General features: G+C 48.6%; 1 protein-coding gene across 1 annotated transcript in view; it reads left to right on the top strand.

Annotated features, from left to right (window-relative positions):
- SPINT2 (serine peptidase inhibitor, Kunitz type 2) overlaps nucleotides 1-13,761 on the top strand; it is a 22,063-nt gene extending 8,302 nt beyond the window's left edge. Inside the window, exons 2-7 of the mRNA XM_006911727.3 lie at nucleotides 6,886-7,056; nucleotides 9,435-9,494; nucleotides 10,649-10,702; nucleotides 11,335-11,496; nucleotides 11,852-11,887; nucleotides 13,166-13,761. Coding sequence (XP_006911789.1) covers nucleotides 6,886-7,056; nucleotides 9,435-9,494; nucleotides 10,649-10,702; nucleotides 11,335-11,496; nucleotides 11,852-11,887; nucleotides 13,166-13,332 — 650 coding nt within the window. The 3' untranslated portion in view covers nucleotides 13,333-13,761. The remainder of the gene's footprint in view (nucleotides 1-6,885; nucleotides 7,057-9,434; nucleotides 9,495-10,648; nucleotides 10,703-11,334; nucleotides 11,497-11,851; nucleotides 11,888-13,165) is intronic.
- The last annotated feature ends 1,018 nt before the right edge of the window (nucleotides 13,762-14,779 follow it).

Here is a 14,779-nt window from a genome sequence, read left to right as displayed (position 1 = left end):
GACTCTTCCTAATTGTCAATCCCCTCTACCAGAGCCTTTGGTCATTTCCTTTGTACTTGGTGTGGCTTACATGCCCTTTGAATTTAGGGTGTGATGGTGCTTTTTTCCCCCCTGTCCAAGGGAGGCTTGTGGCTCTGATTGAATTGTAAACCTCTGGAGGGTAAGGACCACATTCCCAGTCAATGCTTCCTATATAGGGTGGCTGCTCAGTCCAGTTTACCTTGGAGGGTTCCAGTTGATGCCACCGTATTTCCCATGATAACTATCAAAAACATCCCCTTTCATTCTAAAAGGTGTCTTGCTCCAGAGAATGAATTATGTGGTCACCCTATTTATGTATAACAGCTATTCACCAAACACTTGTAGCTTAGTACTGCTCAAGATACTAGGGAATTTAGTACATTCAGTTTTAGTTACCATATAGTTTAAAATTCTTTTTCTCTAAAAATTTAAAGAAAAGGGACCATCATCCACTATCCAGATAAAGCCACTACTGACCCTTAAAAAAATAAAAGTAATATGTCACAAGATTAAAATACTCAAACTATACTAAAAGATACAGATGAAAAAGAAAACTGTATGTAAAAGGCTCTTTCTCCTTTAGTCCCTTCCCCTCGAGGTAGATTCATACCTGTGTCTAAATTAAAAGTTTACAAAAGGAATGGAAACCATTCTTTTGCTTTTTCCCCCTCTTAGATTTAGACACTCTTCTGTTGCAGCACAGACATGTTTGACTGTTTTTCACAGCTCTGAGCTTTCCATGGTCCGGAGATCTCACAGTTATTAACCAGCACAAACAAGATGTCTTGGTGGATTTTCAGCTGTTGTCGATCTGTGAATACCAAGCCCTTTGTGAATGTGGTAATAGTGCCCCTGTTCTTTGAAACCCTTGAATTAAATGACTCTCCCTTGCTTTCTTTTTGATACTGAGGAGCGAACTGTTCTTCCTCTAATTGGTTGTGTAAAATATGATTTTTAAATGCCTGAGGATTATTGTGTCAAATAATTTCCCTTTGGCCGTTATCCCTTAGAATTCTAAGTGACTTTAGTGAAGAGAATAGAGCTGTTTTTAATGTTTTTAATGTGCTACAGCCTTTTTTAGCAAAGGATAAATCTGAAGAATGCATGGTCAGTGTTATAAGAAATGTCTAGCAGTCTGCAATAGCTTCTGACGGCACACATGAGACTGATTTCTGTGACGGCAGGGGTGGAAAATCTGAACAGGGTGTTTTTATAAACACTCTAAAGAATGAATTGGCAAGCTAAGTATGGTTTTTATATTTTTTTGATGGTTGAAAAAAAATCAGAATTTTCAAGACCTGTAAAAATTATGAGATAAAATTTTAGTGTCCACAGATAAAGTTTTATTGGAATGACAGCCCTGGTTCTTCACTTACATATTGTCTGAGGTTGCCTTTATGCTACCATGACAGACAAGTAGTCAGAATAGGTTTTGTACCCACAGCCTCTGAAATAAAGGCAATCTTTGATTCGCAGGGTTTTCAACATGCAATAATTTCAGTTATCACACTTTCATTAAATAATTTCAGATACCACATGTAGTAACTGTGAGTACTTGGGCGCAAGGTTCAGCGGCTAGCTCTGTAGTCACACATCACTGCGAGCGCATGGTGATCGGGCATCGCACATCTGTCCGTCCGTTCATACACATACAGCAAAGCGTGGAGTTGTGTTGCCTCCTTGTTTCCCAGTGGTAAATCTGCCTGACAGTTCACAAAAATAGTTATTCAACAGAGGGAATTGGCCAAAAAAGACTCCATTGTGGCAAAGAGAAAAAGTCATAATGCCAGAAGTGAAATTCCAGTGGAGCATAATTGGAGTGCTAGAAGAACTAGCTGACTGGGGGAGTGTTGACATTTGACACTCCATTTGAGAGACTGGATGCGCAGCCAGAGGAGCTCAGTGAGGGAGGGCCCACTTACCAACAGAAATGAGGGATGTGGTCGTGGCAGAAAGGATGATGCCCCAGAGGAGGTAATGGTGGCAGAAACCTCTACAAAAGGTGAAGTAACTCTCAGGACAATTTTATTACATCGAAAGAGCGAAGGATAACGTTCATTTTACTGTTTTTCATTCTATATATTTATAACACACAGTTTTTAATGTTTCGACACAAAAAAATTTCAAATGTCTTGAAACACTCATACTTTTTCCTTTCACTTTGCATGATTCCACTAGTGTGGAAAGCAAGTACTGCTCTGTATTTGCTGTTTTACCCCTCATTAAAAAGTTTACTGATCTTTGCTCTAGAGAAAAGTGGGTGGGAGAAGAAGGACCGATCCATGAGGGGCTTCAGGCGTTTGAGATGATGGGCTTTTTATAGGCGCACGGCGAGGCAAGAAGTCAGTGTTTTTCAGTTTACGGCGCACCCATGAAAGTAAAAAGTGTATCAAGGACTAGAATCGTAGAAAGTTATTTTTGTTTATTTTAAAGGTAAAGTGACTCTGAGTATGAAAACACGAAAAAAAGAAAACACGAAGTTCAAGGTGTTGGTGAGTTGGCAGGAGCAGGTGAGATTGAGGTGAGGGATACACAGAGTATTTCCGCTCCGTCGATGTTTTAGTCCTTTAAAATGTTAGAATTTGACACAGCAGAGAAGTAGATACACCAGTGTTTTGGTATTTCCTGTACTTTTCAGAATATTTGAAATATTCCATTAAAATAGACTTATTTTTCAGAGTTGGCACAGTTGCAATTATGCATTTTTGAAGGTTGGTTAGACACCATCTCCTTCAGCCTGTTAAGTTAGATTCGTTGTACTTGGGAGCCTGATATTTCTGTGATATCCTGGTTGGGAGGTGACAGCAGATGATTCCAGCCGGCTGCTCACTGAATGAAGTTGTCCAAACCATTGGCTATGTGTGTCTGTTAAAGCTTTAGTGACTAGTGACATTAGAACCTGAGAAACCTGTTTTCCGTGACAAAGACCAGCCTGTTTGGCAGTTTTGTCATAGCTAATGTTCCAAATGTCTTGCCAGGGTTTTGTAATTTAGGTTCATATTTTGGGTCATGTGTGATTTTAACCATTTTTGATGCTTTTCCAAGGGAATGTTTTTTGAAGGCAGATTTTTTTTTTTTTTTTTTGATATTCTGAAGCCAGTGTATCCAAATTTGGTTCCCTTCAGCTTTTCCTACTCTGCATTTTGAAAACATAAAAAGTATTTAATTTTGCACTAAGATTTGTGAGCATACAAATAGAATGTGAAACATTTTTCATGATTACTTCCCAACACTATTCTAAGACGAATCTATCATTTTGTCATCTCTTCATAATAATAGTTATTCACTAAGGAATAAGTTCCCTGAAAATTCGTCCAACCGAATCCCCTCGGCCAGTTTTGGTATGACGTTTCCCCCGACCCTGCCATCGAGTGTGACTGGAAACAGGCCCAGCCGAGGGCCTGGCTTTGGTGAGCCCTCGGATGGTGGTAAAGGCCCTCAGGAATGTCGTGGCATCTGAGCAACTTCAGGGTCATATTTTCCCCAGTGCCTGTTACCATAGTGGCTTTGTCCGTCCAAGGTCGTGACTACAGTGGTGCTCTCCAGTCAGACCAATGCGAATCGAAGGCAGATCCGGCTCTGCTGATTGCTTAGCAAGCCTGTGTCCTTGCGTGTAAAGTAGGATGTTACTGCATGATTCCCAGCTTTATTGTGACCATTAGTCCACATAATGTGCCTGACACAATGCTTGGTTAAGGCAATAAATGGAGTGTCAAGAAATAAGTAATTTTCTTCATTTTTATTTTAATCTGGACCTATCAAAGTATAGTTCTTTTAAGGAAGATGATAAAGCATGGGAACTGTCTTACATACTACAAGTATTTCTGGCTTTTTGTACAGACTTTTTGGAGAACAATGAAAGAACATGATCTGATGTTATTTAGGGTGAAAGTCAAGAATATATGGCCTGTATTTCCTGAAGGAACACTGTCTCCTTTGACACAAAGGAGCAAACAAAAACAAAATTTTCATGAGTTCACTTCTGTCAAGCCTAGAGAGTAAAAATTTATATCGTAGAGGCTTTAAAAGCAATTTAGTTAGTAAAAGCATGTGGCAGGATGAGACTCCACACTCAGTATGGAGCCTCCACCTGCAGAAAGGACTCTGTCTTGACACATTAGGGGCATGGTTGAATTTTATCTTCGTTGACTCCAGCTTTGGCTAATTAATCTGCAAGTTAGAGCTCTTTTACTCTAATAAAATTTGAGTTAAAAAAGTACCTTTTTTCTCTTATTATAGGATTTTTCAAATGTAAACAGCAGAGTAATGAAAACAGTTTTATGAGCCCCCGTGGACCATCACTCAGCTTCAATAATTGTCAGTGTTTGATCTTTCTAGACATGTTGTTTTTTGTCCAGCTTTTCTCTCAATAAAGAGATGTTTCTAAATTCTCCTGTGACAAAAGTGAAGTCCCCCCATCTCCTCCTACCCCACGCAAGGAACCTGAAATAAGGCTGCTTTCTGAAACTCAAACTATGAAATCAGTGTGTGATAGTTGAGAGCAGCTGTGAGCAGCTGTCTGAGTCAGAATGGCCTCCCAGGCCCAAAAGATTTGTAAAGAAGGGCCCAGCACATCTGCAAGAAAAACATTCCCATCAGGAAAGGAAGTGTCGCAGAGGCAGACCTGGTGGAGGAATCTGACGGTAAACTTTCTTACGACCTGCTCAGCCTGCTGTCCCAGGTGGTGTACTGGCAAATGTCCACATCTAATCAGTGTCCTTGTATGCTTTGGTCGCAGGGACCAGCGTGCCTGCGTCTCATCAGCCCCGAACACTGAGTGTGTGTCTGCCTGCAAAGATGAGGCCCTTTTCCAGGCAGTGTTACCTTCACCATGGAAACTGCCATCTACCCCTGGATAGGCTTTTTTTCCTCTTCCTCTTCATCTACTCTCAGGTTTTCGTACCTGCACAGTGTGTATCTGGCATTCTTGCTTATGAGAAGCCACTGAATTCTTACCCTTTGTACGTTGTTGCATTCTCTGCTGTGGTCTCTGATGGTTTCTGCCTTGAGCTTCGTTCAGCACTCTCGGTTTTTGTTTTAATTGAGATATAATTCACTGACTATATAGTTCACCCATTTAAAGTGTACGGTTCTGCCCTTGGGTCTTTGTTAAAAAGCCTGTAGCTGCAACTGCTGCTATTCAGAAAGCAAGGACACAGTAATCGGGGTGCTCCCCAGGGCCATCCGCCTGCAGGGCATCGGGCAGGCTGCTGCCACCGTTGTTAGCAATGGGTGCTCCCTGCCTTGACAGTGATTTCAGTTGGGGGCCATAAGTGGATCCAGTGTGGGTCTTCTCTGTCTTTTCTTGATAGCAGGGCTGCCTCTGGCATTTGACCACGTGGACTGGGCAGAGTCACACACCAGAGAGCTGTTCTCCTGCCTGGCTTCCACACGCAGTGTTGTCAGTGTACACTTTGTGACCTTTGGCGGTTGTGAAGAGTACCTGCTCCAGGTACACACCCAGCTGCTTCGGGTTGATGTGTTAGGAACAAAAGGTGCCCCTATTTAAAAACTGCTTTATTAAAGAATCATTTGCATATCATAAAATCACTCGTCTTAAGCATACAAGCCAGCGATTTAACTAGTGATTTCATTGATTGGTTGCTTCCAAATTAGCAGAATTTTTTACTTTAGAATATGTTTTTCCTGCTGTACTGGTTATCTGTGATTTATTGGTGTGTAGGGGAGTTCCTTGGGGTGTATGTTTCGCACCAACCTTTTTTGTCCACAGACTGACGTTTTATGGAACATTTGGTTTCATGCCCATCATTGTGACGTATTTTGGGAGACAGAAGAGAAGCACACATCTTCCCTCTGTGCTTTCGAAAGTTTTCCCCTAGTTGGTGAAGTAAACGTAACAAACACGAAAACAACTAGAGAGGAGTAAGTGTCAGCATGGACCCAAGCGTTGAGCCCTAGGATGCTTTGATTTATCAAGCACCCTGTGCCAGGCGCCCTTCTGCCAGACAGATTGTGGAGGCCAGGATGCAGGGAGAGGCGATGTGGACCCGTGAATGTGTGGGAGGCCCGGTATGGTGGTACAGGGCAGATGTTGACTCCTTTGGCTTTTTCAGGTTGCTTTCAATCTTGATTCTTCCAAGAGAAAGTCTTAGTTTGATGCAGCTGATACCTCCAGCACTTTCTTACCTCTCACTTTTTATAAGAACAGAGTGCTAGGCCTTTTGCAGGCAGGTATGTCTGCCTGGAATTGGATAACACCGTTTTGTTCCTTGTGCTAGAGTGGGCCAGATTCGGGGCACCTTGAAACCCAGGCCAGCCTTGTGTGCTCAGATGGGAGCCGTCACAGCACTGGGGCAGAAGAGTGACCCGCGCTGCCTTTGGAGCTGGGGGTTGGCCGTGGGGGGAACTGGAGTTGGGGAACTTCTTTCTGAGGTGCTCGCGGTAACTTGCGTGTGCAGTGGCCAACCCGGGCAGAGTGGGCAGGGAAGGCGCTCTCTGAGCGCCAGACGGTGTGCTTCCTTCCCTCCTGACCTCACGTCGCCAGCGCACTGCCTTTCCGCACTCAGCTCCCCTGGCCCGGTGTGATGGCACACGTGTCCGGGAGGACCCTGACGTCTGTTTTTTTGCCTTTGAAAGTCATATTTTATACTGGGTATGTGTGTCTTTGATAATGGGGTCAGGGACAAAATCAACATGCAACTGAAAAGCGTATCTGTGTTGTTAGATGACATGCCTTCCTGTACAGGAAGGAGTGACCAAGGAGGCCTGACAGCGACGCTGTGGAAACAGCTCACAGAGGAAGCGTGCCAGAACCGGGGCTCGAGCCCTCACGGGCCTCCACCGGCAGGTCCAGGCGTGGTCTCTGTCGCTGGCGAGCTAACCAGTCTCTGCTTTGTGTTTTAGACTTTTGCCGAGTTCCGAAGGTCGTGGGAAGATGCCGAGCCTCCTTCCGTAGGTGGTGGTACAATGTCACTGGCGGATCCTGCCAGCAGTTTGTGTATGGAGGCTGTGGTGGGAATGGCAATAATTACCTGACCAAGGAGGAATGTCTTGAGAAGTGTGCTGGCGTCACGGGTAAGACAGTGTGGCTGGGGAAATGTTAATATGTAGAGACAGTTTACTGACTGGTACGTAGATAGATGCCTTTTGCTCTTAACTAGTTCTTCATGGCTGACCCCGGAGGATGTCATTAAAGCAGAAGAAACAGGCACACTGTAAAATAAAGGTCACCCACACAGTGGTTTCACAGCAGCCCCTTTCCCCTCTTCCCAGAATGGGGAGGGTGGGCCGCAGGCTGCAGCCGGGGGCGGGGCGCGTCTGTGTCTTCTCCACGACTTCCTTTCTCCCATTGAGTCCAAGTCCCACAGACCCGGCGTAGGAGGAAGTGGTTTCCCCTTCTCGAGCAGAGACCTCCAGGTCCACTCAGAACAGGCCGTCCCCCTTACACCCTGGCCATTTGGGTTATTTTTACCTCTAGGGCAAATGATCTCACTCAGCCAGCCAAGTTCTGAGTCAAGTTAAAACTAGACCATACTTCCTGGAATCCATGCTTCTCCCAGCCTTCACCCGTGAAGGACTCCATGGAATCAAGATTATGTTGACCCTGAAAGCTAAATCCCCACAACAACCTTCACTGGCTCTGAACTGAGCCGTAAGACTCCTTGAGAGCTGGTGGCAGTGAGACATGGCCCTCTGGGGCCTGACCCCTCCCAGGTGTTGCAGGGACTCAAGGATGTAGCCAGCCAAACTGTCGAACATTTTCATTAGCAGTCTCCCTGACACTGGCATGTGACGCCTCGCATCCTTTCTCGATGGCATCAGTGTGAGGCTTCTGCATTCTGATTCCGTGTCAGGATGTGCTGGTGCCCTCACTGCTCCCTGAACAGAGCCAGCCTGCGACCCCGCGCCCTGCATCCTTGTCAGATTTTTATGTCTTCTCACTCACTGGCTATAATCTCTGGGCTTCGAGCTCTGCATTCAGAAATTAGATAAGCTTTTTAGAGTTATATGTAAAGGGGATGCGGGGGGATAGCGGCCTTGGCTCTGACATGAGCTTTGAAACAGTGCCAAGCGCCCTGAGGGCCATTCCACTGATCCGGGTGCCGGGCAGGCTCTCCACAAGCCCTTGGAGAGCCGAGGTGGCAGGATGTTGTCTTTGGACCATACAGGTGAGCCCTGCACCTTTCAGGAAGCAACTGGCAACTTTACCGGTTGGCGACTGAGGAAAATAGCATTTATTGTATTTTTCCAGTCAGCCGTGATCTGGTTTTAGGGGAGGAATTAAGGGGAAATATTTTTGCTACCTTTTCTGCCTTTTCCTAGTCAGGAGTCAACTGTAGGAAACGTACTTGCCCTTCCTTTCTGGTTCCTCGTCATTTTCTCAGAGAGTCGGTTTTAAGAACACAAGCAGTAGACAGATTAAGACAGATGTCACCACAGGGGCCAGGTGTGGTTGGTTGTGTTTTGCTGGGAGACGGCAGACAGCCCTCTCCGAGAGGTGGTTCAGAGTCTGGCCCCAGTCTTGAGGGCCCAGAAAGTTCTTTCTTGGCACCCAAGCATGGTTCCACTGCACTTCTCTTGAGGCATCTCGTGAGTCTGTGAGGGGAGCTAGAACTGCCAGAGGAACTAGTCACTGGAGGCTATTGTGAGCATATTTCTCCCTCAGGAATATGCTCTTAACTAGTTCTTGTGGGGAAGCCACATGATAATGAGAGGGCTAGTTTATTAATTTATAATGAGAAGCAGAACCACCCAGGGAACCCCAGGCACTGCGGTCCCTGTGCCTGCACCTTTAGTCCACATGGGCAGACCTTTCAGCCAGATTCCCAGGAGATGATGAGCAGAGAGGCAGAACGAGGGGAGCTGGTTTGCGACGTGACTGTTGAATGACACCAGGTCAGGCCAGCCCTGCATCCCTCCAGAAGGTCTGTTGGGACCAGAAGGGAGGCAGGGAGCTGGGGCTCCTCCCTCCCGGGCCCTGGCAGTGCTCCTTTTTTTGTGCTTCCTTAAATGACTAGCCTCTCCTCCCCACCGCCTTAACTGTGTGTGTGGGCGGGGGAGTGAGAAAGATGTAAACTATGTATAACATGAAACTTACCATTTTAACCATGTTGCTGCTGTACACCCCAGTAACTTTTTAATTCATAGACAGGTTAATGCAGTCACACAGGTTATTTGGCCCTGGTAGCCATATTGTCCTTTTACATTCATTTCACGCGTCTTTGCTCTCATTCCCAGCCAGTCGATCTTAAAGTTTAACCTGCAGGGGGACTCTTGGTTCCGTATTTCCAGGTTCAGGCAGGCCTGTGGTCCAGCATGTGCATTGAAGGGCCCACGCTAAGGAGAAATGGGAGTTGCCATGAGAGCTGCTCGGGGTCACGGCTTTGTAGTTTCACCGGGCGGTCTTGGAGGGGCGTGTCTTCTCACTCTGTTGTTTATTCATCCCCTTGTAGAGAACACCCTTGATGATCCAGCCACCAGCAAGAATGGAGCAGATTCCTCTATCCTAAGTGGTAGGTTTTTAAAAGACCCAGGGTGGGACGAGGGCCATCCAGATGGGTGACCATGAAAGGACCTTTGTGATCCGAGACTTGTACAAGGGCTTCTGCTTCCTAGTTCTGTTTACTCAGCATTGGCAAACGGGCTCTGCCGGGCTGCCAGCCTCTGGCTCCTTGCCGGCATCCTGCAGACAGGAGGGCCGAGGGATTTTGCAGTGCTTCCAGGCTGGCCTCAGCTTCCTCCTGGGGGCCAAGAGATCGTGGTCGCTGCCCACATGGCTCAACTCAGGCCCTTCCTTTTCTCTGGGCTGGCCTCTGCTGTCTCACTACCCACCCACCTCCTTGCCTGTTCTGTTTCTGCTCCCTATGGTCCTGGCCACCTCCCTCCCTGTGCTGAGTCCTGTCCTCTGCCACCCTGCCTCCGTTCACACTGCAATCTTGACCGCAGCTGCCCCATCCCTCCTCTGCTTAAAGGACCCTACGTTGGGAGCCCGGAGTGAGTGGTACAGCTGCACTAGCAAAGGCCAGTCTCCAGGCGATAGGCTCTGCTGGGCAAGAACCGCCATAGCGGGGCGGAATGCACCCCGACCCTTTTCGAGGACAGCCCCTAGTAGGCTAGTGGCCGTGCGCTGTTGCCTTCTTGGCTCTGGTCCTCTGGCTGTGTGACACCAGCACTCATGTGAGAATGAGTATTTATTCGTTCTGTTTGGCTGATTTGCAGAATGCCAAAAGTTAGGCTAGAGTCACTTTTCAGTTTTGCTAAGGCAGGAATCTTGTGACCATCCTGGCCATTGGTTTACCTACTTTCACTCTTTATAACAAAGCTGATCTCATCCAAGGTCGTCCAGAACCCTGGGGCACTGGCGTGATAACTCCGGTTCCATCCTATTTCAGAAGAAAATTTCCCCAGAGATTATGGCTGGGATTAGTTTCCATAGCAACCCCTGGGGTGGCAGGTGAGCCCATCCAGCATTCATTCTACGTGTGCTATAGAGCCCATTAGGACCAGGAGGCAGTGGAGCACAGCTGTGCCCAGAGGAGGCTCCACACCCCACACCCTCCCTCTAGGCGCTAGAGTGTCCATGCCCCCAGTGGGCCCCTTCAGGCCCGGCCAGCCCACGTGTCCCGTGCCCATCCCCGCCTCCCTGACATGGATGTTTGTGCTTTAGTTCCCAGGAGGCAGGATTTTGACGACTCCTCCAGCGATACTTTCAACTACGAAGGTATAACTTTTTTTTAAATTTCATTTTTTATATTTTAAATGGTCGAAAGTAGAACTTTAAAAAAATATATTTATGTATGGGCCAAACATGTTTTCTCACGTGGTTGAGAATCGAGACACACTTGAGGATTTCCACTAAGGAAATTGTAGAGTGGGGCTTCCTGACCTTCCGCAGGCAGCAGGACACATGAGGGTGGCCCAGGCAGTGGGCAGCAGGGTGCGCACAACTTGCTGTAGGAAGCTTTGCCTTAAAGAGGTGGCAGGCCTCCCTCACCAGCTTTGTGGCTGTGGGCAGGTGACTTTACCTCTGCCTCAGAGTCCCTGAATATGAAATGAGTGGCCTCGGACAGGTCTCTAAGAAACCAAGTTAATACATGGAAAGTGCCTAGAATAGTGCCTGGCATAGAGGACTCTCCATATCAATACAGTCTGACCGTAAAGAGAAAGATGCTGAAAATGTGGAGGATGGTGTCAGATGGCCAGACTGGCCACGTCTGTAGTTTACAAGTTCCTTTAGCAGAGAGACGTTTCTCCTTCGGCTGGCAGCTGTGGGACTCTGCTTGGGAGCATTCCAGCTCCATCCCACTTCCCCTGGGCCCCGCTCATTTGTGCTCCCGGTGCTCCCACTCCCAGAGTACTGCACTGCCAAGGCGGTCACTGGGCCTTGCCGCTCATCCTTCTCACGCTGGCACTTTGATGCCGAGAAGAATTCCTGTGATAACTTCATCTATGGAGGGTGCTGGGGCAATCGAAACAACTACATCTCCAAAGAGGAGTGCATGAACCGCTGCTTTGGTGAGTCTGCCTGGCCCTCGGGTCCAGGAGACCGCGGTGGCCGGACAGCCCCTGCCCAGACCCATCCCCATCCCTCAAACCAAGGCCTCGCAAATGCTGTCATGTGGATTCCACCCTTCTCCGGCCCCCTAGTGGGGAGCGGGTGGGTGCGGGCTCTGGCTGTTGGGCGGACATATCCTAGGTCCCCACCAGGGTGACGAGGCCTCAAAGACTGCAGAAGAGCTGGAAGAGGAAATACCTCAGAAAGAGGGCCCCAGCCCCCGCCGTGAAGGGCCAGGGTTAGGGGCATCCTCAGGTGGGGGCAGCTCTGGTGGACGACTTGAGCTGACCTCAGGGTTTTGTGTTCTCTTCCCAGGCAAGCAGTTGTCGCCTGTCTCCCACAGCACCAACGGTAAATGGCCTCTCGCCCTCCCCCACCTGCTTGCCTTGACTAAGCTCAGCTGTGGTTTGCAGGCTCACATGTCTTGGACACATCATCATCCTTCACCATAAACATCTTTTTGGTAGAAAGTTGTGTTTCTTTATGAGAATGGCCAGGCAGCTTGGCACATGTGGTAGATGTTCGCGGCCCCCGCACCCCTCCCCTCCCCCATACAGTGTGTGGGCGGGGGGCGAGGCAGTCTCGGTTCAGCTGGCTCAGCTGGCGGTGCCTGGGGTGGCGGGGTGAGCCCTGCCTTCAGGCGTGCGGTGTCTGCTGCATGCAGGCTTGAGTCTCACTCCAGGTGTAGAGGGAACTTTGCCCCATAGGGTGGACGGAGTAGGTCATATGTGACAGGAAGGCAGTTGGAGAGCCCTTGCCGTGTGCACAGCCAGTACTGTTGTCCCCAAGCAGTGGGTCTGACATGGAGGCCGGGCCTCCTCTGCTTTTGTTTCTGAGTCATGGAAGAGAGTGTTTGTGCAAAAGACCTGCCACACTGGTTTGGCCTCTTTCTACACGTGTCCCTGTTAAGAAGCCCGGCCCTGGCCGCCTGCCTGCTCTCTTTTAGAAGAAGAGTGAAGCTAGAACTGGATTGCTAGGCCTGGGCTGAAAGCAGCCTGGGTCTGGAGTGTTGGCGGGGGGTGATGGGGAGGCACTCGCCCCTAATCTGCAACCAGGGCAGGGGAGCGAGGGAGCTGCCACAGGAGCCACGTTCCTTAGGTGGAGCCCCACCTGGGAAAAGAAAATCTTAACTGACAGGTGAGGCGACCACTGTTAAACTTGTCAGAGCCATTAGAAGCACAAGGGTCCCCTCCCCGCACTGCTCCAGATACGCCTTGCCGCTACCTGCCCCCCTCGTTCCACAGGCCGCCACCCCAGCCTCCTGCGGGGGCACCTCGTTTTCTGTGGCCGGCGGAGGTTTTGTGTTTATATACACACCAGAGGTGGTGGGAAATGCAGAGTCGAAGTGGGAATGTTTGGTTCAAAGAGGAGCGCAGTAGTCACCCTGTTTGTGTACACGTCACATGGCGCCTCCTTTTTTTGAGAACTGGCTTCTTGGGACTGTGGGGACTCTCCTCGATGACTTCCTGATGATTTCCTTGGTGGGCGGTGTCAGTCCTCCAGACCCTCTCAGGTAGGGTGGGGGACTTCAGGCGGAAGAGCTGCTGGTCCTCGCCCTGAGCCCCTTGGGGACCCACCCTGGCCGCGGCCCCCCAGCCCGCTGTTTCTGAGGCCTCTGTCTCTCCCCAGTGGTGGTCCTGGCGGTGCTGTTCGTGATGGTCCTGATCCTCCTGCTGGGAGCCTCCGTGGTCTGCCTGATCCGGGTGGTGCGGAGAAACCAGGAGCGTGCCCTCCGCACCGTCTGGATCTCTGGGGACGACAAGGAGCACCTGGTGAAGAACACGTGCCACTTGTGACTGCCCTGTCACCAAGAGTCCACCCCTTTTCAGGATTCAGGACTCCTTGTTGGTGATGAGAAGCTGGGGAGCGAGGAGAGACAACTAGAATGCGTGTGTACTTTTTGAAATAGAGTGATTGATTTGTATTTTTGTGATCATTAGGGCTTTTGGTCTGTTTGTCACTCCAGAAGTTACGAGGGCCGCTCCTGGCCGCTGGGGGCAGGCTTGCTGTGGACATCTGCCCAGGAAAGGGCTCTGGTTCCCGTCCAGGTGCACGTGGCCTGGCGCGGACCAGTTGCTTCCTCTTTGATTTCTCTTTGCTCCAGGTATAGTTTTCTTTTCTTGTGTTGAATCCTTTTGCCTCCTTTACCATCACAGAAGTGATGTTTTAATAGTTTCCTTTGTTTGTCTGATTTGTGGGGTTTTTTTTTTTTTTTTAAGGAAGCCTAAACGAGTTTGTTTTTTTTAAATTAGGGTTCTGAAAGGAAGACAGTAAAATGTACAACTTTAATAAAAAGGGCCTTCCTTTTTAAAATAAATTTCAGCATGTGCTTGCTTTCTTTATGGGACTGCTAATTGGAACTCTACCAGAATTATCACAGGATTGCATGAGATGTCCCATTCTAGAAATGAACTCCCTAAAAGAGCATCTTTCAGATCTTTTTGAATGATCTTACATTACAACAAAGTTTCACCAAATAACACTTAGCTTTCCCACCTGTGGTAAGCTCTGGTATTTTCTATCCTATTTCCCTTTCAAAAAATTCTAGCCATGTTCAATGAATTTTTTTTTAATGACACACTGTGGACTGTATCGCACGCCTCGAAACACTGCTTTGAGGGCACAGGAGGGCTGGAATGAGGATGCACCCTCTCCGGGGGAAGATGGGACCCTGCTAAAGCTGGGGTGGTTCTGACCAAGGTCAGTTGGGCGTCATGAATTTCAGCTTTTCCTGCAGTTCTGCTTCAGGCCGCCCTCGTAGCCCTGCATTGATATGGGGACGGGGCACCATGCTGCCGAATTTGGCCTCCAGCTCAGTCCCAGCTCTGCTGCCTACACGTGGGAGTTCCCGTCCTGTCTGGACTCTAGAAGCCCCTTTCCTCCCCTCCATCTTCCAGACACCTAGTCCTAAACACAGAGCAGCATCTGAGCAACCCACAGTGTTAGGTAAAATTTCCGAGGGCCGAGAGACCAAAGAAAAAGGTGGACAACTCCATCATTACACGAAGAGTTTATTAAAGGAACTTGAGGCCTGTCTTGGGCAGCATGAGGACGTGGATATCCTCCCAGCTGTGTGAGTGGCAGGTGCTAAAATAATGTAGAACAGGGCAAGATGGAGAGAGGGGTACCTGGACGTGACTTGTCTCAGGTAAAGGAAAATGCCTCATGCCCGCCTGGCGAGGAACCAGCACACAGTGGGGGTAGAGGGGGGCGTCAGTCGTCAGTAGGACAGCCTTTGAGGGG

This window comes from Pteropus alecto, unplaced genomic scaffold, assembly GCF_000325575.1.
Source record: "Pteropus alecto unplaced genomic scaffold, ASM32557v1 scaffold314, whole genome shotgun sequence".
NCBI classification, from domain to species: Eukaryota; Metazoa; Chordata; class Mammalia; order Chiroptera; family Pteropodidae; genus Pteropus; species Pteropus alecto.
Note: the sequence above shows the minus strand (reverse complement) of the source record. Positions and strands in the feature narration are given on the sequence as shown.